At 45.1% G+C, this 22,694-nt stretch overlaps 1 protein-coding gene and 1 long non-coding RNA gene across 4 annotated transcripts in view; one reads left to right on the top strand and one right to left on the bottom strand.

The window, feature by feature from the left end:
- LOC135917209 (metaxin-2-like) overlaps window positions 1–22,694 on the bottom strand; it is an 88,072-nt gene that overhangs the window by 13,286 nt on the left and 52,092 nt on the right. For 2 of the 3 annotated variants that reach the window (XM_065450741.2, XM_065450735.1), the window contains one exon: window positions 4,294–4,370. In XM_065450741.2, the coding sequence (XP_065306813.1) occupies window positions 4,294–4,370 (77 nt within the window). Of the gene's footprint in view, window positions 1–1,639; window positions 3,572–4,293; window positions 4,371–22,694 lie in introns of those variants that run through there. The other variant, XM_065450759.1, reaches the window with a different exon arrangement.
- LOC135917230 (uncharacterized) overlaps window positions 1–22,694 on the top strand; it is a 77,564-nt gene that overhangs the window by 23,156 nt on the left and 31,714 nt on the right. Inside the window, exon 2 of the long non-coding RNA XR_010569234.1 lies at window positions 12,421–12,487. This is a non-coding gene — a long non-coding RNA (uncharacterized lncRNA). The remainder of the gene's footprint in view (window positions 1–12,420; window positions 12,488–22,694) is intronic.

The following is a 22,694-nucleotide window of genomic DNA, read 5'->3' as shown; positions in this document are numbered from 1 at the left end:
TTCATGAATAAACAGTCCATATATGCCAACGCCAAACATTTTTTTCTCACTTTACGGTCACCCTAGAAAAATTACAGTAAATGTTTTCGAAATAGCTCCCTCTGAAGAATTAAATTGTGCAATAAAAAAAATCGACCCTGGGTGGTCGCATGTGGCGAAAAAAATCGACCCTCAAAGGGTTAAGGACTTACGGCACATATTGCAATTTACGAATTGTAGCCAGTGATTTTCAAGATGTATTCAGTAGCAATGAATTCCCAGGACTGGACTACTTTCGAGGTATTTCCGAAACTGTGGGATGAAATACATGAGCATTTCAGTTACCTTTGTGCTTCAAAGCATAAAAAAGTGTATTGTTAAAAAAGCAAGTGGAGCAATAGTGCATTTTTGCAGCGTTTTTGATGGCATATACCTCAAAAGTGGTGTCATTCTGGAAATTTGTTACAAGTGCATAGGCCTTGTAAACTCTAGCAGGGAAGAAGTTTGGGCGTGTTGGTGGGATACATACAAACTGGGATACATAGCGCAAGAATGACACAAGGACGAAGCAGTAGCACGGGGCGAGCGCTAACTTTCTACAACTGATTTATTGCAGCTGGTGAGCATATGTATACTCACTGTGACGCCACTGCAACAGACACACTGAAGGGAAGAGAAGAATAAATCAACTGTTGAAAGTTAGCGCTCGTCCCGTGTTCCTACTTTGCCTTGTGTCATTCTTGCGCTATGTATCCGAGTTTGCTTGTACACTCACCAGCTACAATCAATAAATTACAATATGTGCTGTAAACTTGTTAATTAAGAAGATAATTAGTGATTCCTTGTTAATTTGTTGGATGTGTTTTGACTTCCCATGAAGTAATGTCCACCTCTCTGAATAATCCAGCTAATGACTATAGCTATGTTCTCTGCAAGAGACAATTTTTAAAGATTTTCCGAAACTTAAGAATGATCACCCTTTATCTGCACATTCCAATGAAAAGTGAAGCGAAGGACGAACAAACCATCCTTTTCCCTTTGTAAAGGATTTTGCAATGTCATCGAAGAACACAAACGGTCACCAAATGTCAACTAGGATGTTCCATTGTTAACATATATATGAGACGCACTCTAATAAGTGTACGCATCAGTTGCTACAAGTGAGGTGCACTTCCAGGTATCCAGAGCACACCCAACTACTTATTTTCAATGAACAGGCATAGATAGTAGGGCAAGGGCTTTGTTGATACTTGGCAAAGGTTTTAGCAATGGGTGTCAGAAGAGGTCAAGAAGCCAAAACAATGTGCAGCATCTTCAACACCCCCACGATTTCCCTTCATTTCATAACAACCCTATATTTACATGACAAGTTTGTAAGCCATAGTAAACAAATGGTAAACCAATGTACTGGCTGAACAAAGTTAGACAAACTAGCCCAACAGACAGTCCTTCTGAACACATGTCCAACTTAATTTACCAATTTCTTAATACCTAAGTCAACCTTAAACACGGGAAGAAAAAATAGCCAAACACATGTAGTTGTAACTTTTCCAGGCCTGCAATACGACAGATAGTTGCACTAGTTGGTATTTCATCATTGAGAAACCCTACCACAGTGCTGGGATGAGAAGAAACACAGAAGGAGGACACAAACAAGTGCTAACCCTCAACTCAATTTTTTACTGCACAAAAGAAAAATATATAGGCAGACACATTGCTTATGTCAACATGAACTAAAACCAGACAACAAAGGTATGCATCTAACAGTGATAAATGTAGTTGTGCTTTTAATCATGAAGTCACAAGGATGGTTGGCTTATACAGAGAACAACGTTCTTGGTAATTGGCAACTCCAGAATCAATTACTTGTGCTGGCAGCGCTGTCCAAATAAATAAAGATGGCTACAACATCCAGCTTCATGGTGGCTCTTTTGCTCGGTGCTGCCCTCACGCATTTCTTGTTCGTGGCATCAAATTGAGGTGTTTTGTCGAAGCCGAGAGGTTCCTTGCAGCTGACTACCTTATTTTGATTGGTCTCAAGGATTTCAGTGATGAAACCAAGGAAATCATTGTGCTGTGCACGCCAACATCTGGCCAGCCCAGCGAGCCACATCAGAGTTTCTTTTTGAAGACAAAGAGCCTTTCAAGCGAGCTGGAGGTTTAAAAAACGAAGTGTATGTGCGTAGCAGACCTCCGAAAGGTGCGAGCACTTATTCACGGTGTTGCTCCACTGGTACAGGTACAATACTCAACTGTCTTTTAATCTTCATAGGCAACTCCACACTGAGACTGGTGTTGTAGTATATCACGTATAGTATATCTCACAATATATAGGCTGTAATGCCCGTCTTGCTCTCAGAAGCTAAATATGGATATTATGCAGTGAAGCTAAAAAATGTAACATTACCTGGTCAGTGTGTCTTGGGATAAAAACAAATGAAGAGTTCTGTTTGTGAGTTGGGGCTGCACCTTTCTTTTTATAGTTAGCTGATACATGTGATAAGGTCGTCTGCGTCCATTAACTGGTGCTTGTTCATGCTTACAGTAAGCAGTGTTCAAGGTAGGGCTCGGGATTGCGAACACAGCAGACACCCCCCACCCGTACAAATTCCCATACCAAAGTGAAACACAGGAAATCAATAACAACCGATCAGACCAAGTTGAGTTTCTTGCAGCAGGTTTCCAAATTTTGGTGAAGGTTTTCTTTAGGGCAAAGTCACTTGTATTAAAGTAAATGCCTGACTTGGAAACGAAGTGAACCAGTTGCAATAGAATTTAGGTGTGTGCACAGTAGCGGAAAGCTAACTAGCGACGCTGTGTGCAGGTTGAACGCTCCAAAGCTGGAATGAGTGCTGTTTGCTTTTGCTTCTAAATTTCTTGCGAGAAAATACTGACAACTCAATGTGTTGAATGAGTAAACAGCGTCTTCTGCTTGCACTGCTAAACTAAAGCAAGCTATGAAAACGATATGTCGCCTTGTGCCGTAATATGCATCCTGATCAACTTCAGACCCTCCAAGGTAGTCATCATTCCTGCTACCGTGTCTGCAGAGAAGAGTACATTAGCGAGAATATTCCTACTGTTTAAAGCATTAGTAACACTAATGCTGGGGCAGAAAGCTGCAAATGAACAAAACCAAATGAAGCTTAAATGTGCATCACTATAATTTGTCAAAAAGCCTGCCTACACAAAACACACTCTACGATTTGAAATGCCAGCAAGATATTGAAAGAAATTTTCTGCTCGCCGACAAGAAAAGTCCCGAGTGAAGTGTTTAGAACAAACCAGTATAGTATCAGTCACCACCTTTTCCCAATGCGAAGTTTCTTATCCAAGTTGCTCTCCGATGCATGCCGTCTGCTTCTTTGTGAAGAGATGAAATCATACATTGCGGTTTTTCCACCGCGATGACACGCATAATCGTACACAGCAAGTCTTTCGACATTCATATTTCTTTTTCATTTTCTGGCTTGAGCGCACCAGCGTCATGACAATTTGAGAACTACAAGGCATTCATTGGGCGGATGCCTTGATGGGAGGCCCTCTTTCGCTTCAAGCTTGAACCTGGATGAGTGGTTTCTCGGTGCAGCCGCTACGGGGAGAGCATTTAGTGGTAGTCACCATTATGACATTCCTCTGAGGTTTCTCGTGTAGTCTAGTCAGGGTGGCTGTACAACATGGCTATACTTATGACAAATGATTTATGCTGGCTCTAATAGGCAATGTGATGCAAGATGAGAGAATGGCGCACAATGTGTATTTGATGAATTTCTATATTGCACTGACCTACCAGCTTGTTTGTCCGATGTATATATGTCCACAGGAAAGTGGAATTCTTTAAAAAACTCCCAAAATGCATGTGGTAAGCTCCTTACATGATTCTGGTGGTATATCCGGCTACCTACTCAAGTGCCCTGTGCAACATGGAACAGATGCATTTGAGTTGGCAAGTTGTACTAAGATGTCGCATGGACTTCAATATGTGTGCTAGCGGTGGCCTATATCTGCACCCAACCAACCCACATACTAAGCCTGTGAAACTGTGATTCGAAAACTTTGCAGCTGACTTGGAAAAAATGACAATCCTGAGTCCGCTTAGCATGAGAGGAACTTGGTCACTCAACAAAAAGCCCAACAATGCATACTTTCTTTATTAGCAGGATGTGCAGCAGTGCACGGATAACGTCATGTCAGCATAGTGGCTGTTTGTTGTATAACCTTTACGAAAATTTTCTCCTCCCTATAATACTTCTAATGTTCACAATTTTAGAAAATGCTCCGCGATTACTACAGCATAGGCTAAAAATTACTTACTTGTCACCGAAGAAGTAATTGCTCTGGCCCAGGCGTTCAGACAGTGCAGCACAACATGACTGCACTTCTTCAAACACCTTGACGTGAAGTAAAACAATAACACATACACCTTACAACAAAGTCACAAAGCAATATACAAAGAATTGCATCTAAGGCGGAAAACATGATAGGAAAGGCCATCCTTGACTTTCCTTGGCACCATCAATTTCGGAAACGTAAAAAACATGTTGTTCAGAGAAAGAGCTCACAAATTTCACAACAATTGTCAGACAATCCAGAAACGGCCAATGGGGGAATGTGAAGGCACATTACAGTCGTAAGTACATTGAGGTGCAAGACAGCACAGGCTTTAAAGGGGCCTGAACCACCGCTCAGGTTTGGTGAAAAAACACAATCCATGGATAGCATATGCTGCTGTGAACATATCGGCCAACTTTTGCAGCCGAGCGTGGAACGTGGAGCTTGCAAGCAGAGCGCGAAGTCACCTTTCTCTTAAACGCTCTCTTTTCAACAAAAGCCCCTCCTCACTCTTTTCTGGACGCTTTATTTCATAATACTATAGCCTATTCCCATACATGGCTACCATTGCCCAATAGTTGACATAAATCAAGAAGAGTGTTTGGATCAGTGCGCTTCTTTTACTGTTACCATGTATATTGGTTGACGTAGTTTAATATGTATACAGGCTGGGGCAAGCAAAAATCTGCTTTTGAATTTCGATAATAATGACGTACTTCCAAAAGAAGCTGACTATCGTCTGCTCACACTCGTCTACGTAGGAATTTGGCCACCCTGCTCATCAGTGTTGTAGCCATCATCATCATCATCATCATCATCATCATCATCATCAGCCTGGTTACGCCCACTGCAGGGCAAAGGCCTCTCCCATACTTCTCCAACAACCCCGGTCATATACTAATTGTGGCCATGCCGTCCCTGCAAACTTCTTAATCTCATCCGCCCACCTAACTTTCTGCCGCCCCCTGCTACACTTCCCTTCCCTTGGGATCCAGTCCGTAAACCTTAATGACCATCGGTTATCGTCCCTCCTCATTACATGTACTGCCCATGCCCATTTCTTTTTCTTGATTTCAACTAAGATGTCATTAACTCGCGTTTGTTCCCTCACCCAATCTGCTCTTTTCTTATCCCTTAACGCTACACCTATCATTCTTCTTTCCATAGCTCGTTGCGTCGTCCTCAATTTGAGTAGAACCCTTTTCGCAAGCCTCCATGTTTCTGCCCCGTAGGTGAGTACTGGTAAGACACAGCTATTATATACTTTTCTCTTGAGGGATAATGGCAACCTGCTGTTCATGATCTGAGACTGCCTGCCAAACGCACCCCAGCCCATAGGCAGGTTGCGAACGTAGTTCCCGCGGCTACAAGGGCGCCCCTCGCGGCGGCAAGCGCGGAAGCGGCAGGATACGACCGGCCCGCTAGCGTTTGGAAAACCTGTCCGCACACTGTTTCGCACGTAGCTGTTGCCTTTTCTGAGCAATGGTGAAGTGCAACACGATCTGTTGCGTAGTGGGCTGCAACAGCACGTACACCAACTCACGAGGAACAAAGTTTTACAGGTTTCCAAGCCGACCGTATGAAGCAGAACGGCGTCAACACTGGATAGCGCTCGTCCGACGGCATAAGCCGTTTTATGTTCCGGCGTTATGCCAAGCGCGTTAACGCTGAATTCTTTGCTTTTACAGCAATGATGGCAGCAACGGGACACCTGCAGTGCGTACCAGGATATACAGAAAACAAAGTAGTTTTTTTCCCACACTGTACCGCAGTAAAGCAGTGGAACTCTTTCCCAATCCTCTCCCATTCAAAGAGCGCTAGGGCTTGCTGAGAGATTTGAGGAGGGGTCGCAGCTGTTTGAGCTGGCATACACCCTTATGCGCCCAGCATATCAACTAAGGGGCAGTTGAGATCACCAAAATTTTTGATGGCGTGGTTAATTGGAACCTCTTTTGCACGCACTGGAAAACCGCAACATAAAAGTATCGCACTTCCAGTAACTTCGGCGAAAATATTTTCCCAGCGTAGTCTAACACAACTGGTAAGGTCCTCCCCCCTTTTTTTTTGTGCTTGGGGAGAACAACGATAGAATACCTCGGGTAGGTCTTACGAGTCGTTCGTACGCCCCACGTTCTTGGATGAGATGTTTTGGATTCGTATTTGCCGTCCTGTGTGCACAGGGAAACTACCACGGCGTCCTTGCACTTCCCTGCGATGCCAGCACGGCAATCGCAGCTCCCTGCTAGGATTTGTCTGCTGTCGCCGATCTTCAAGAATCAATGTCACCTATAATTTCATGCGTCCACACCGTAGATAACGAAGTAACCTACGCCGAGCTTCACGCATCTCGCTGGTGCGTTATTTTTGTTTGCGGAATACACCAAGCAGTCACTTCTGATCAGTGCGAGTTCAACACTTCCCTCACGTCGTAGACGTGCCCCACTTCAAATAGACGACTTCTTTTCTCTAAATTCTTTTCCCGAAAAAAGCTGTGGAGATCTTGTAATTCCCGAAATCCGGTTAAAATTAATATCGGCACGCTGTTTCGCACCATCGCTACCGTTTGACAGGGCGCCAAACATGAAGCGCGGGCTGCTGACGCCGCGAGTAATCCTACCACATTCGCGCAACTATTCGTCAGATGGCGCTAGGGGTCGGAAAGACAGGACGCCGCCTAGCACTTGCAACGTGCCCATTCTTATCCTTCTGATTATTTCCGTCTCATGATCCGGATCTGCCGTCACTACGTGCCCTAAGTAGATGCATTCCCTTACGACTTCCAGTGCCTCACTGCCTATTGTAAATTGCTGTTCTCTTCCAAGACTGTTAAACATTAGTTTAGTTTTCTGCAGATTAATGTTTAGACCCACTCTTCTGCTTTGCCTCTCCAGGTCAGTGAGCATGCATTGCAATTGGTCCCCTGAGTTACTAAGCAAGGCAATATCATCAGCGAATCGCAAGTTACTAAGGTATTCTCCATTAACATTTATCTCCAATTCTTCCCAATCCAGGTCTCTGAATACCTCCTGTAAACAGGCTGCGAATAGCATTGGAGAGATTGTATCTCCCTGCCTGACGCCTTTCTTTATTGCAATTTTGTTGCTTGCATATATGGAGGACTACGGTTGCTGTGGAGTCACTATAGATATCTTTCAGTATATTTACATACGGCTCGTCTACACCCTGATTCCGTAATGCCTCCACGACTGCTGAGGTTTCGACAGAATCAAACGCTTTCTCGTAATCAATGAAAGCTATATATAAGGGTTGGTTATATTCCGCACATTTCTCTATCACCTGATTGATAGTGTGAATACGGTCTATTGTTGAGTAGCCTTTACGGAATCCTGCCTGGTCCTTTGCTTGACAGTAGTCTAAGGTGTTCCTGATTCTATTTGCGATTACCTTGGTAAATAGTTTGTAGGCAACGGACAGTAAGCTGATCGGTCTATAATTTTTCAAGTCTTTGGCGTCCCCTTTCTTATGGATTAGGATTATGTTAGCGTTCTTCCAAGATTCCGGTACGCTCGAGATCATGAGGCATTGCGTATACAGGGTGGCCAGTTTCTCTAGAACAATCTGTCCACCATCCTTCAACAAATCTACTGTTACCTGATCCTCCCCAGCTGCCTTCCCCCTTTGCATAGCTCCCAAGGCTTTCTTTACTTCTTCCGGCGTTACCTTTGGTATTTCGAATTCCTCTAGACTATTTTCTCTTCCAATATCGTCGTGGGTGCCACTGGTACTGTATAAATCTCTATAGAACTCCTCAGCCACTTGAACTATCTCATCCATATTAGTAATGATATTGCCGGCTTTGTCTCTTAACGCATACATCTGATTCTTGCCAATTCCTAGTTTCTTCTTCACTGATTTTAGGCTTCCTCCATTCCTGAGAGCATGTTCAATTCTATCCATATTACACTTCCTTATGTCAGCTGTCTTACGCTTGTTGATTAACTTCGAAAGTTCTGCCAGTTCAATTCTAGCTTTAGGGTTAGAAGCTTTCATACATTGACGTTTCTTGATCAGATCTTTCGTCTCCTGCGATAGTTTGCTGGTATCCTGCCTTACGGAGTTACCACCGACTTCCATTGCACACTCCTTAATGATACCCACAAGATTGTCGTTCATTGCTTCAACACTAAGGTCCTCTTCCTGAATTAAAGCCGAATACTTGTTCTGCAGCTTGATCTGGAATTCCTCTAGTTTTCCTCTTACTGCTAACTCATTAATCGGCTTCTTATGTACCAGTTTCTTCCGTTCCCTCCTCAGGTCTAGGCTAATTCGAGTTCTTACCATCCTGTGGTCACTGCAGCGCACCTTGCCGAGCACGTCCACATCTTCTATGATGCCAGGGTTAGCGCAGAGTATGAATTCCATTTCATTTCTAGTCTCGCCGTTCGGGCTCCTCCACGCCCACTTTCAGTTATCCCGTTTGCAGAAGAAGGTATTCATTATCGTCATATTATTCTGTTACGCAAACTCTACTAATAACTCTCCCCTGCTATTCCTAGTGCCTATGCCATATTCCTCCACTGCCTTGTCTCCAACCTGCTTCTTGCCTACCTTGGCATTAAAGTCGCCCATGAGTATAGTGTATTTAGTTTTCACTCTACCCATCGCCGACTCCACGTCTTCATAGAAGCTTTCGACTTCCTGGTCATCATGACTGGATGTAGGGGCGTAGACCTGTACAATCTCAATTTTGTACCTCTTATCAAGTTTCACAACAAGACCTGCCACCCTCTCGTTAATGCTATAGAATTCCTGTATGTTACCAGCTATATTCTTATTAATCAGGAATCCGACTCCTAGTTCTCTTTTCTCCGCTAAGCCCCGGTAGCACCGGACGTGCCTGCTTTTTAGCACTGTATATGCTTCTTTTGGTCTCCTAACTTCACTGAGCCCTATTATATCCCATTTACTGCCCTCTAATTCCTCCAATAGCGCCGCTAGACTCGCCTCACTAGATAATGTTCTAGTGTAGCCATCGTGTCTAGCTAATTTCGACTAATTTTGAACACTCAACTAGCCTCGAACCATGCAAAACACAGCCAGACCACACATACTCCTGGCCACTGCTTATTAGACGCCTTAGCAGACTTCGTTTCGTACTGAGCTGTTGATAGCGCTTCAAAATGCGCAAGTTGGATGTGGCTGCTATCCGTCGGTCAGGCTGGTGCAGCTGGTCTGCACCACGTAGCACAGCCACACAGAATTATTAAGCGCGAGCGTGAACTTAAGCTGTGCCGTGCACGAAGCAAATGCTGCAGTAGCACAAAGCAGCAGTCTGCTATGCAGCGTAGATACCAAGCTGCCACAGGGTGCCGTGACAAGTCCGCTGTCTAAGCACACTACAGCTCGCTGCAGATGTCATGAGTCAAGAAAGAAACATGGAGAAAGAGGAAAACATGAAAACGACAGGAAAGCACGAGGAGGCTGTGGAATAGATAAAGAAAAAAAGTGAAGAAATACGAAAATGTCTGAAAGAAAAGAATGGAAGCTATGGAAGAAGAAATGGAAAAATGCATGTGTGACAATCTGGCCAATGCGAAAAAACATCATATAGCAGAGGAAAGCAGCCCAGCTACACTCTGGAACAACGAGCGGGAGAAGGAGCTGGAGGCCGGATGGGACAAATGGTGCATGGGGATGGCGGCAACCCAGTGGAAACTATGCTTCAGCTGCCGCAGCTGCAACCTGTGAGCTGAGCGGGTGCCCCACCAGAGGCCACAGCCAAGACTCCCTGCAGCGACAATCCACAGGCTAGCACAGTCAGCTGGGCGATCCGAGCGCCTCGGTCACCCCACTGCCCTGGTCGCCTTACCAGGTCAACCGTCGGCCGAACGTTGGACACACCAACATCAGATCATCGACACATCGGCATGCCTATCGTCACGTCGTCTGAAGCAGTGACAACGAGGTGGCATGGCCACGTCAATGATGCAATGTAAATATTTTCAAATTGTTCAACACATCTTGTGTGAAGACTTTGGAGAAGTACCTTGAATTAACCGACGATGTATATAGTTTGCTGCGTGTTAGGACTTTCTTTACTATTGTGTTCGTAGTGTGGTCACTGGTGTTAAATATATTTGCTTTTTATGTTCATGACTCATAAAGGCTTTTCATAATTCGAACTTTCCATGTGTCGTGCTTAGCACCATAAGACCTTGACAGAGGACAAAAGCATTTGACACTCATAGGCTCCGAAATTGGGGGTAGTGGGGTCTACATGAACATCCAAAATCAAATTGAACTGCATGTCACTGTGACGTTCAGTAGGTGAAGCGTTGTGGGCATGCTCCACACTCCGTAGCCTCGGCAGCGCAGGTCATTGAAGAAGCAGCAGAAGCACTGCAAAGGGGCTGTTTGATTGCCAATAAGTCCGGTTCTGCTGAACACATTGAAGTACTTTTTTCTCGCAAAGTATTTCTGACACAGTCGATTTTATTGTCAAATGCATTTCTCGACTTCCATAAAAAGCGGTTCACGGCCCCTTTAAGGACCACTGTGTGAACGCCATCCTTGCTGTACAGAGAACAAGAGAGTAAGTGTGGCTCAAGGCCAATGCTGCAATGCTGGAACACAGGTGTCTACCTTCTTTCCAAGTACATCTCACTGAACTTAAAAAGAAGCCACAGGCCTGTCTTGCCATGGCATGGCAGAGCATCCAGTAGAAACAACATTTATACTACCTTTCGCTTCCTTATTATTGAAAAGTGTACTTGTTTATCTCTTTCCAGTGATCGCTTTTCATTGGCTAACAAATGTTCGACATTATTGCTGGGTGCAAGATGCGAACATTCTCGATTCTTGTAGCCGATTCTATCCATTGTCTGTTTGTCAGTGAATCTTTCGTAATTAGGTTGCATGTGTGACATGAACAGTGTTGTAAATTCTATAATGTGTGCAAGCACCAGCGATTACACTGAAACCTTTGGTGAGCCAAGTATAAACAGTCGATGAGCCTGACCTGCAGATCAGATTTTTAATGATCGCCAACAACTTTCTGCTGCACTTGCCGCACTAGCTTAGTGACTATGATGTTGCGCTGCTGAGCTCAAGGTCGTAGATTTGGTCCTCGCCACAGTGACCACATTTCAATGGGGCCAAAATGCCAAAATGCTTGTGCACTTAGTTTTAGGTGTATATTAAAGGACCCCAAATGGCCAAAATTAGACAGAAGTCCTGCACTATACTGTGCCTCATAATCAAGTTGCAACTCCAGAATTAAACTTTCTAGAGCAATGAAGTGAAAGTTGTCGAGACGAAGCACGCATGTAACAGTGCTCCTGCTACTGTCGATTTTCATTAATTCAATCCTGATGGAACCGACAAAACTGACTGAATTATCAGGCTAGTTGAATTACACATGGAAAAAAAAATGCCATACCAGATTGCCAACTCATTTGGCAGCATTTGCCAGAGTCTAACACGCTCCCGAATCAAACAAGCACCGACTTTATACCAGTCCAAAGTGAAAAATTAGTGTACAATCTAACGCCTACCACATTTTAAACATCACCAACGATTATGATACTACCTAATGCAAAATTTGAGCGCCGCTGTATACATGTTTTCATTTCACAATATTTTGGCTGGCGCAGACAATCTGTCTCTTGTGGCACGTTGCAAACGAACAAAATGTGGTGCGACTGCTGTGCTAATTGGGAGATCGTGAGACAACGCACAAGTGACATGTGGGCGCAATTCAAAGCGGCCGCTGCAGACAGACTTCTACTCATGCAGCGCTGTGGTTTGACGCGCTCAACGCATGCTTTACCGGTGGTGTCATTGGTCAACAGACGATGTGCGCTACTCTAGCAATCATCGCTGCAGAAAGCCCCATACACACTAGCGGTAAAATGCACGTGGTGTGCCGCCAGCATTATAATGCAGCTACGGCAGTCACATGGCAGCATGAAAATCTTGCTTCCTCTCTGTAGGGGTGAGATGTCGCATGCTTTTTCCTTCGTCTGCTGTCAGGTCGGCGGTGTGTTTATGTTCTTCGCCCTTCATTCTTAATGTGAGTCATGTCTTATGAACATGACGGCGTCATTGCCAATGATCATAATCATGTTGGTGTGCTCTCTTCTATTGCAGTGTCGCTGCATTCCAAAGTCAAGGCGAATGAAGTACTGGGAGTTGCCTCCCCGTCCTCGTATTCAGGGTGCGTCTTGTTATACAGAACTGGATATGGTGCACTATCTCCAAATACCTTTCCATCAGGACGTCTCGGTTTAGACTCATCACTGTAAAGAACAATTGAAACAAGTGCGAACAAGACTAAACCAAACAAAGCAAACAAGCGTGAGCGAGAGCTGACGGGAGCGGATGATAGTATGAAACAAGCTGTCCGGCTGAAGCCAGATACAAGCACACATCGAGTCGTCAAGCAGGTCTCCATGACACCAGTTTCCTGTGTGCAAATCACTGAAGGGGCCGCTCTCATTCATCTCCGCGGTTTGTGGCTTGCGTCTTTCATGTCCCGCGCCGTGTTCACTCTTTCATCCTTTGCTGTTGTGCTCATTGGCTCGGTTACGCCGATGCTGAGGCTGACACTCGCCGCAGGAACGGGTGCCTAAGAGCAGTGCTCTAAAATATGTAGCATGCCTCTTAATGTGGCAATCACAAAAAATATGAAACCTGGCACACATTATTTACACCGTCATTAATTTCAAGCAGTTTTCTATTGCTGTAAGTGGACTGCACGTACTCCGTGAGGTCCACTGTGTTTGATATTCTACATTTGTTAAAAAGATATTGAACCACCTTTTATAAAAGTCAAAAATGCATTTGACGTTAAAACAGACTATCTCAGAAAAACTTTGCCCCAAGAAGTACTTCAATGCGGTCAGCAGACGTGGAGATATTGACAATAAAAGATGGCCTGTGATCAGTGCTGGGCAGTATCGAAGATGCATGTATTTTAGATACTATTTCAGATACACTTTGCTTATCTTGCATCTGTATCATGTATCTGAAAATACAAGATACTGCTAACATCATAAGAAGCCAATAAACACTGATACCAAGGACAACATAGGGGAAATTACTTGTGCTTAATAAATGAAATAATGAAACGATAAATTAGTGGAAATGAAAGTGGATGAAAAAGCAACTTGCTGCAGTTGGGAAATGATCCCACAACCTTTGCATTTCACGTGCGATGCTCTACTAATTGAGCTACCGCAGCGGCGTTTCCCCATCCACTTTCTTGGGTATTTATGTTTCCTAGCAGAACCCTGGGAGTGTTAGCCAGCGCCACCACTCACAGACCTTGGCGGCGGACGTGGAACGCCCTTTTTGCCGCAGGCATCACGAGAGCATGATCTTTTTGGGTGAAGGCAACTGGTCAATAAACCCACACATGCTACCTGAAGGCATCAATGTTGCTGGATTCCGGACTCTCGTTATGTAATAAATGAGAAGAATGGGGGTTAACCGAGGGTCCCGATTTTTATTAGTCATATCATACAAAGTCAACAAACACTGACACCAAAGACAACACAGGGGAAATTACTTGTGCTTAATAAATGAAATAATGAAACAATACATTAATGGAAATGAAAGTGGATATTGGCAAGTCTGCGGCAATAACGTAGCCATGTCCACTTTGAGGGGACAGCAATAGAGATGGGCATGCTTAGCTACCAGTGACATAGAAACACATAGCGGGTATGCTGCGGAAACTGCGGCATTTGTCTTCCCTACTATCCTAATATCGCACCTTCCCGCTAAGAGTGGGTAAATATCTTAGCTGTGTTACAAGCGTCAGTGTATGAACAGGGTACACTTCTTACGTATCAGCGTAAACGTGGCTACTATCGTTGCCGCTCGCGATTTGATGCGTACCCACAAGTGCAGACGAGAACCGAAAGGCTCCTTTTTTTGTTGTTGTTGTTGACCACGACCATTGTAAAGCCTACAAACAATAAAGCCAAGCCAAATTTGGTTGCAGCTTTTTTTTTTTTTTTCATGGAAGTGTGGAGAGTGATGAAAGGAATAAAATGGGGCCTCTGCTTATGAATGTTCGGTGCGCACAGACCACTTGGTATGTTCTGAAGAGTCGTTTGCGTAGCATTCGACAGCATTCGACAGATGGTAAGCGCAATCATCATTAACTAGACTTGGCACACGGCATATCACTGCAGCAAGTTTGGGGTGCGACCATTACACAGGAAAGTCAGGAGTGAGATCAGCAAATTTGGAAAGTGCAATCATTATGCAAGTAAATACGGTAATTCCTGTCAAAACTCAAAAGGCAGATTTTCGCTTGCTTCAGCTTTTCTAATAAACTGCGTCAATAAATATGTACTGTAGCAGTAGAAAGAAGCACACCCATCCAGCACCCTTCTTGATTGATGTCAACTATTAGCCAATACAGTAGCAGCCACATATGAGAATCTGCTATATAACGAAAGATAGCAGCCAAGAAAGAGTGATGAGAAGGCTTCTACTGAAAAGAGACAGTTTGAGAAAAAGGTGACTGCACACTCAACTTGCGAGCTCCACGTGATACACGCGGCTGCAAAATTTGGCTAAAATGTTCAGTCGCGTACACTCTTCGCAGACTGTTTTCTCACCAAGCACAAGTGGTGGTTCAGGACATATTCAAACAACTCCACAGCCACAGCAAATAGAATAATGGCCCATGCATAAATAACCACTTCACCAGTTGGTCTTCAAATGCATACAAGTAATCTCGGCACCAAAAACATATGCGACCCTGTTGCTATTACCTTAGCATGTAAAATAACATATTTATATTGCACTCTTATCAATGAAAGCCTGAAAGTGGTTCACTGTCATCACCAACCTACGTGAAGACTTGTTGTATCGGCATGTTTTTATGACAATGGCGTTGATGCTAATTCTATTGATATGGAACTGCTAACGTTGCGAGCGAGGTTTCATTTTTCTATGTGATTCTAATGTGCAGGAAACTTATGGACCACCTTTCTTTGAAAAAGAGATTCATTAGAATAGGTTAAAAATAGTAACTGTTCACTGTGAGCTGCCATGTCCAGCAGGAGATATTGTGCTTTCAAAGCATTCCCTGTATGGTAAGCACTGCCAAGACTGCCATGCCAAGTTACAGCACCAACGAGAGCTGTACATCATCATTATCATGACCACCAGCCTATCTTATTTCCACTGCAGGACATAAGATAGGCTGATGATCATGATGGTCATGATGGTCATGATATCAAGCCTATCTTATGTCCTGCAGTGGACATAAGATAGGCTGATGATCATGATGGTCAGCTCTCAGTGGTGCTGTAACTTTGTGATAACGCAGATCGCATGCCTTGTTCTCTTGTATGATTCTAATGCCGAGAACTCTTCTGACTGGTTCCGAGGTGATTAGGTAGAATGTTCTCGAATAATGCTCTCAATTATAGCACCCTGCATTTTTTTTGCCATATCGATTTCTGAGGCAATTTCAAGAAGCACCCCTTTCCCAACATTACTTAAATTATCGCCAGCTCTAGAGGGGGCACTTGCAGAGTATTTTACAGTAGGAAAGACACTGTGCTTGCCTCTTTTTGCCACACTTTGTGGGCATGTTATAAAACTTCACTAAAACTTCATTTGGGCCTAGTTGGTATAAAACTTGTACACAAGCCTGAATGAATTCTATGAACGTTGAACCTTTTGCTGTTATACAGAAATAAAAGCATTTATGCACATAGATGCAACAGGAATTATTGTTCTCCAATGCTGCCTTTCACCGACAGCAGCGATATGGGCTTGTTGGTTGGTCGTCATTGAAAGGTATCTGTACAGCGCAACAAAACAAGGACACAAGAAGAAACGAAGACGAAGACAAGCGCTAACTACCAATAACGAAAATTTTACTTCCGCGATCGGTCATACTTATACCCCCAAACAACCACGTGCACACTATGATAGCAACCATGAGGATGCACTTGTGTATATGATGGCACGAAAACAATATAAAACCGATACAACACAAGAAAATCTAAATGACATTTATGCCACGCGCGGACTCCCTCGCGGACAATGACAGTGACAGTTTGCTGATGCACTAGTCAGCAGCCGAGAGGATCTGCTCAGTTTCTATTATTAGTCTTACACATTCGCGCTTATCTCTATATATAACAGTGGTATTTTCTAGAAGTGGGGGCGGCATGGCCGACATTGACACGTATTACAATGGAAAGCAAGAAAACCATCGCCTGATAAACTGTGACACTTATTTCTGTGCTCTCTTAAGCGCACATTAATGCATCTTCCAGTCTGGCCTATGTAGCATATACCACATGACAGCGGTATGCAATAGATCACCCCCACCACGACCGCGCATCCTACTAATGGATCTTTGTGATTCTTGTCACACAGCAGCTTTTTCGTCCTCAATGGGTTCGTGGTTTTGCACAAGGTACCCAGCTTATTTGGAGCTGAAAAAGAAACCTAAATGTTGGCGCGACTTCCAACTTTTTTCAGGCTATGTGATACCTGGTGTATGTACGGAATCACTGCGGTTTGCACCTGCCCACGACTGCTCGTGCTGCCATTTTCACCGGGAAATCTCTCGAGCGTTCCTGTTTTAGTAACTTCTCCGCCACCGCCACCAACACATGGCAAGGATAATCAGCCTCCTTAAGACGCGCAGACTGTTGCTGGAGGCTGGTTTTGATCAGCTGTGGGCATGATTTTCTAAGGGCGTTTTTGAAACACATGTTGGTTATGCCCTTCTTCACCAAATTCAAATGGGCTGAATGAAATTGGAGAAGAGGTTTGTTAGCTTGTGGGCTATAAGCCTAGCAAGTGTTACTATCAGTAAAGATGAACTGAATGTCAAGAAACCGAAGCTTATTGTCGACAGGCACTTCAAAAGTCAGGTCAAGAAGTCTCAAACACTCGCGAAATATTGTAAAGGCATTGGCACATTTTTCTTGGAAACATTTACTAGGGCAATCTAAGAGCACTAAAAAATAGGCAGTTTTGGTTTGACGTACGTAAAGGCTTTGCGTATGTAGAGCTCTTACGTGTGAGCAGTGCGCCTGCGCAGAACGCAAAGGGTTTGCGTGAGTCTCACGGACGTACGTGAGACTCAAAAGTTTGCATGCGTTCCTTGCACACGTAGAGAGCTCCGCGTGGTGGTCTCGCGAGATCTCGAACAAGCGAGAGCATATTGCAAGATGGCAGCCAAACATGGCGACAAGGTAGCTCCACACCTTCGTTTTTCTAAATACGACTTGGATTTGTTGCGAGAGGTAAGGGAGTGCAACCCCTTCGAGGGCAACATGCGGTATAGCACTTCTAGGCATTGTGAAGCTCCGATCAGCACAAGAACACACTTTTAAGTGTTTTGCGCGCCAATCCAACTCGACTGGCTTAGCTTTGATTTGTCTTGGATGTCAATGGCTACAGCAGTGTCTATACCTGGCGATAGATGGCGATACATGGTTGCTTTTAGCGTGCATTGTGTACATGTAGCTAAAAGCCTTTCAGGTGCAGTGCGCGTATGGTACATAGAGCTTTCATGTTTGCGTGCATGAAGTCTCTGCGTACGTGTAACTAAAACTGTCTAATCATCGACACATCTAAAAGCTCCCTGAAACCCTGGTAGACCTGTGAGGCGCACATACACGAGCCTATCTACATGTGCCAAGTGGAGGTTGCTAAGATGGGAGCTAGACACAACAACAAGATTGTCTTTCATGTTCTTACGAAATTTTTCTACAGAACTAATGTGGCACCTTTTCTTCCACTTATGGTTAGATAAAAAAGGTTGACACGGCACTTGAATGCAGAGAATGACAAGTTAGGTAGGAAATTCAGGGACAGGTGTCTGAAGCATTCCATAAATGCAATGGTCTAATACAGTCAAACAAAGTTTAGCTTTTGCTGTTCAGGAACAGCAATCCTCAACCTCCTGCCCTGTGCAAGCGCTCATAGCAGCACACGTACATCACCTGGCATGCCACCCTTATGACAATAGGCCTGAGAAAAGCCAGCGCCACTTATGGCAACAAAGGAATCATGAGAACATTGAGTGCAAGTTTCAGTTTCGGCACTTTCAGATTGAGCATGGCAATCTAATACAATCTATCTGATGATCCACACTAGCCAGCCAGCGCTTGAGACGTGTCGATGCTGGGAATTGTATTTTTCCTCATCTGCTTTATGAGCATTGCACAGGCCGTTACTTGTCACCCATTTGGCATAAGAGGCAAAGAAATGTGTTTGCAAAACATTACATAAAAGCTACCACTCTATGTAGTCACGTTTCGTTCATAAAAGCGGCGGCAAGTCCGATCGGCAGCCTTTCATTGAGAACAGTGACATACTAATGTTGGTTCTGCATAGACTCAACACTTCTCGCAGTATGCACACCGTACGAAGTGAGAAGTAGTTCATTTCAAATCACTACGGCCGGAACAGAACTAAAAAGCAGTTTCCTTCGTCTTAATTGGCAAAAGCAGTTTCCTTTGTCCTCATTGGCAGAAAAACCTGACACACTACAACGAGTCGTTGTCATAGGTCGTGTGAGCATTATTGTTATCCTAGTGTGACAAAACATCCCTCAAAAACACGAGGAGGGCGGGAGATGAAAATTCAAGACGGTGAGCAAAACAAGAACAAGGTGAAAGCAGGAGCCAACGTTTCGGCAAGTGGACTTGTCTTCAGTGGCAACAGGAACATTAAAGACATGTTGGTGCACGCAAAAGTCAGCCAACATCATTCCCCCGTAATAAAAGCATGTTGTTGCCCCAGGTACGAAACCTGCCGGCACCTTCAAAGTGACATTAACCCTTTCGCTGTCACGGACGTACCGGTACGTCATTGCGCTTCCCCCCCTACAGTGTCACTGACGTACCGGTACGTTCTCTATCGCGCGTTCAAAATTTCGCGCCTGAGCGCAAAGCTGGCGCTCCTGGATTGACCACGCCATATGTTGACTCTTTCTACAAGTTTGTATATTTGCCTGGACCTGTGTTAGTACATGTAATGAAGAGTACGGTGCGACTGCCACTCCCCACTTTCTCTTTGCTGAGTGGCGCAGTGGCTCGTGTGTCGCGCACCAAGTGGTTATGGGTTCAAGGGTTGTTCTGCCATCTCCGCTGGTTTGAAGGTTTTTATTTTTCTTCTGTTGGTGTTCCTGCTACGGCACATCAAGTTCAGGCGCACGTGCCGTTGCCTCTCCGAAAAGGGTGACTCGATTGCTGCTTTCGCTCTCTCGCCGCACCCTCGCTTCCGACTCGCAGCAGTAAACGTAAAGCCCTTCGAACTTTGCTTAGCTTTTTTCCATCTCCCTCTGTCTTCTTGATCACGCAACGTCCCATTTCTCTCCCATTTCTCTCCGTTGTGCGGGCGACTGAAAGCGCATCCTCCCTGCGCGCGGTTACTTTCGGATGGTCAGCGCGCGGGACCTTCGCCTGCTCATTGGAGCGGTGGCTCGATTCCGATTCAGAATACGAGCCGAGCTCGGATTCGGACTCGGACAGAGTCGCATGCGAGGAAGTGGGTTCCGCATCGTCAGATTCGGATGTTGAACGGATTTTATAGTCGGGCTGATGATGATGATGATGATGTTTACTAACAACAGCTGCAGAACACTGAAATGTGCATATTGCATTGACCATGTTTTTGCATACCAATCATAATCAAAAATAAATTGCTACGTTCATTCCCTGTTATGCTCGTTCCCTGAAACCAAGCCGACACTGGGGGTGCGTCACGGCCAGAAAGGTCCGACAGCGAAAGGGTTAAAATTAAAAGCGCCGCCAATAGTTACCGTATATACATGAAATCAAATCTAGGTTCACTTATACAAGCTTGGATGTGATTTATATGCTTGGATGTTCCTTCTGTAAGAAACAATGTATCGGTGAAATGGGACAATCAATGAATGTCAGATGTAACTGTCATCGCGCGGACACAGCTAAAAAGCTTCCCAAAGCCATTGCCGAGCATTTCAACCAACCAGGTCATAATTTTGATGAACTAAAACTCTACATCTTACAGTCAAATTTCCATTCCGAACGAGAAAAAAAATACATAGAATCATACCTTATCATAAGTCCAAGACATTGCAACTAACTAATAGGCAAAAATGTTTCAAAGGCAGCTTTAGAATCTAGAATCTACTCGCTATGCTAAATTTCAAGCTATAGGCAACAACACTTAGTTTGCTTGCTTAGTGTTCTTTTTTTTTCTCGCAGCTTTCTTTTCCTTTTATTTATTCCATTTCAGTATTTTCTTTTATTTATTTTTTTTTTTTTTCACAAGCACCGGTTTCTGCCACTCCTTCTATTATCTCTTTCAGAGACACGATAGCCCACGACCACCAGTAAAACAGGTAATACAGGGCTGTTGACACCATTGACACGCCGGCTGACACACGACTGTTGACACGTGATTGACAGATGGCCGTGTCACTGGCCTTGTGCGCAGCGCTCCTTTATTCTCAATTCTACACCCTCGCCGCTAACACACCTTCACTCAATGTTGTGCCCACCCACCTTACGCCCTCTCTCCTTTAGAAAAACCCCACCTAGTATATACTGTGGCAAGGAAGGCATATTGATACATGCATATAGGATGTTTCTTGTGGCCGATGCACGCAGGTGCCCCGACGAAGACGACGAAAGCTCTCTGGCTCTCGAGCTGTCGGCTGAACTGGCTAGCACTGCATTATCCTTTGTAAATACACTTTGTAAATAGTCTCCAGTTCTTATTCCTTCGTTTGCGTAACATTTTGGTGGAGGGTGCCATTCCCCGTCCTCACCATGGAGCTTCGCAGTGGCCGCACCGTCCTGCTTTCCGCAATTGCTCCCAACGACGACACCTCGTCTGCTTCTACTCCTGGGACCACCTACCATGTACATTATGGTTACCAACCCTCGCGATCCTGGAATATTTTCTGGCCAAGATAATGTCAACGGTGAGGACTGCCTCACCCTGTATGAGCATGTTAGCCAAAACAACCGCTGGGGCCCTACCATTATGCTAGCAAATGTCCAATTATACTTGGATGGAACTCCTCATGTCTGGTTCCGGACACACGAGGACGAGATTTCTAGCTGGGATGCTTTCAAGGAGAAGCTCACCGACCTCTTTGGAAATCCCACCGGTCGGCAGCTGGCTGCTAGAAATGAGCTTGCTACCCAAGTTCAGTCTTCTACTGAATCGTATGTCTCGCACATACAAGATGTGCTCGCTCTTTGCTGGAAAGTCGACGACAAAATGGCCGAGGTTCACAAAGTCGGCTACGTACTTAAGGGGATCGTGGACGACACATTCAACTTGTTGGTCTTCAACAATGTGTCCACCATCGACGTCATTGTCAAGGAATGCTACCGCTTTGAGCTCACCAAAAGCCGCCGCATCATTCCACAGTTCTCCCTGCTCCCTAACACGGCTGCGACGTCATCTTGCAATGACCTTACTGCTTCACCACCCTTAAATGAACGCTTCACCCGTATTGTTCGCCGTGAGCTCGAGGCTACAAGTCCTGCGCCATTCCATCCACGCCCACTTGACCCCACCATTGTATAACCAGCCCCAGCGATCTCTCTCATTCAGGCATTTATGCGGCAAGAATTTGCCAACCTCGGTTTTCCTGCTGCCTGCTCCATCCCTCGACCTTAACCCCGACCGCTGCCGACATATACGACTCACAGCGATCGGTTTTCCCCTCCCAGATACCGCAACCCTACTAAGTGGAGAACTTCTCCGGATGACAAGCCCATTTGCTTCCGCTGCCTCCGCGTTGGCCACGTCGCTCGCCACTGCCGCACCTCCTGGATGTCGCCGTATTCTAGGTAGCTCCTTTTCCCCGTCTCCTCGGCCATATGCCGACCTGTGCCGTTACTTGCCTCGCCGTATGCCTCATACCTCAGGCGTATCTGTTGACGACAGTCGTCGCGCTTGCTCGCCGTCACCTCAGCGCCGTCGGTCCCTGTCGCCCCAGCCACGTTGCTTTTTGTCGCCAACCAATTATGCACCCTCCCGGACAGAAAACTAGACCATGCAGCTCCTGGGGGCAGTGCTGCCTTATCTTCTTCATGTAGAAATCCTCCATTGCCACTCCCAACGAACCAGAACTCACTTGATGTTCACATCGACGGTGGCTAGCAGGCATTGAACTACGAAAGGTGCAATAAATGCCCTTGTGATCGCTTGCACGTCAGTATTGTTGTTACTTTGTCCCAAGAGCAATGGTGAGAACCCCACACCCTTTGACGGCGTTAATAGATACTGGAGCCCAGGTGTCCATAATGAGTTGTAACCTCTGTCGTCGACTGAGGAAGGTTCTCATGTCTCCTACTACTAGAGTCGTACACGTGGCCGATGGTAGCACTGTTGATGTCACTGGAATGTGTACTTCCCGTATCAGTATC

This window comes from Dermacentor albipictus, chromosome 4 (assembly GCF_038994185.2).
Source record: "Dermacentor albipictus isolate Rhodes 1998 colony chromosome 4, USDA_Dalb.pri_finalv2, whole genome shotgun sequence".
NCBI lineage: Eukaryota > Metazoa > Arthropoda > Arachnida > Ixodida > Ixodidae > Dermacentor > Dermacentor albipictus.
The sequence above is the reverse complement of the archived record's forward strand: the minus strand, read 5'-3'. Positions and strand labels throughout refer to the sequence as shown.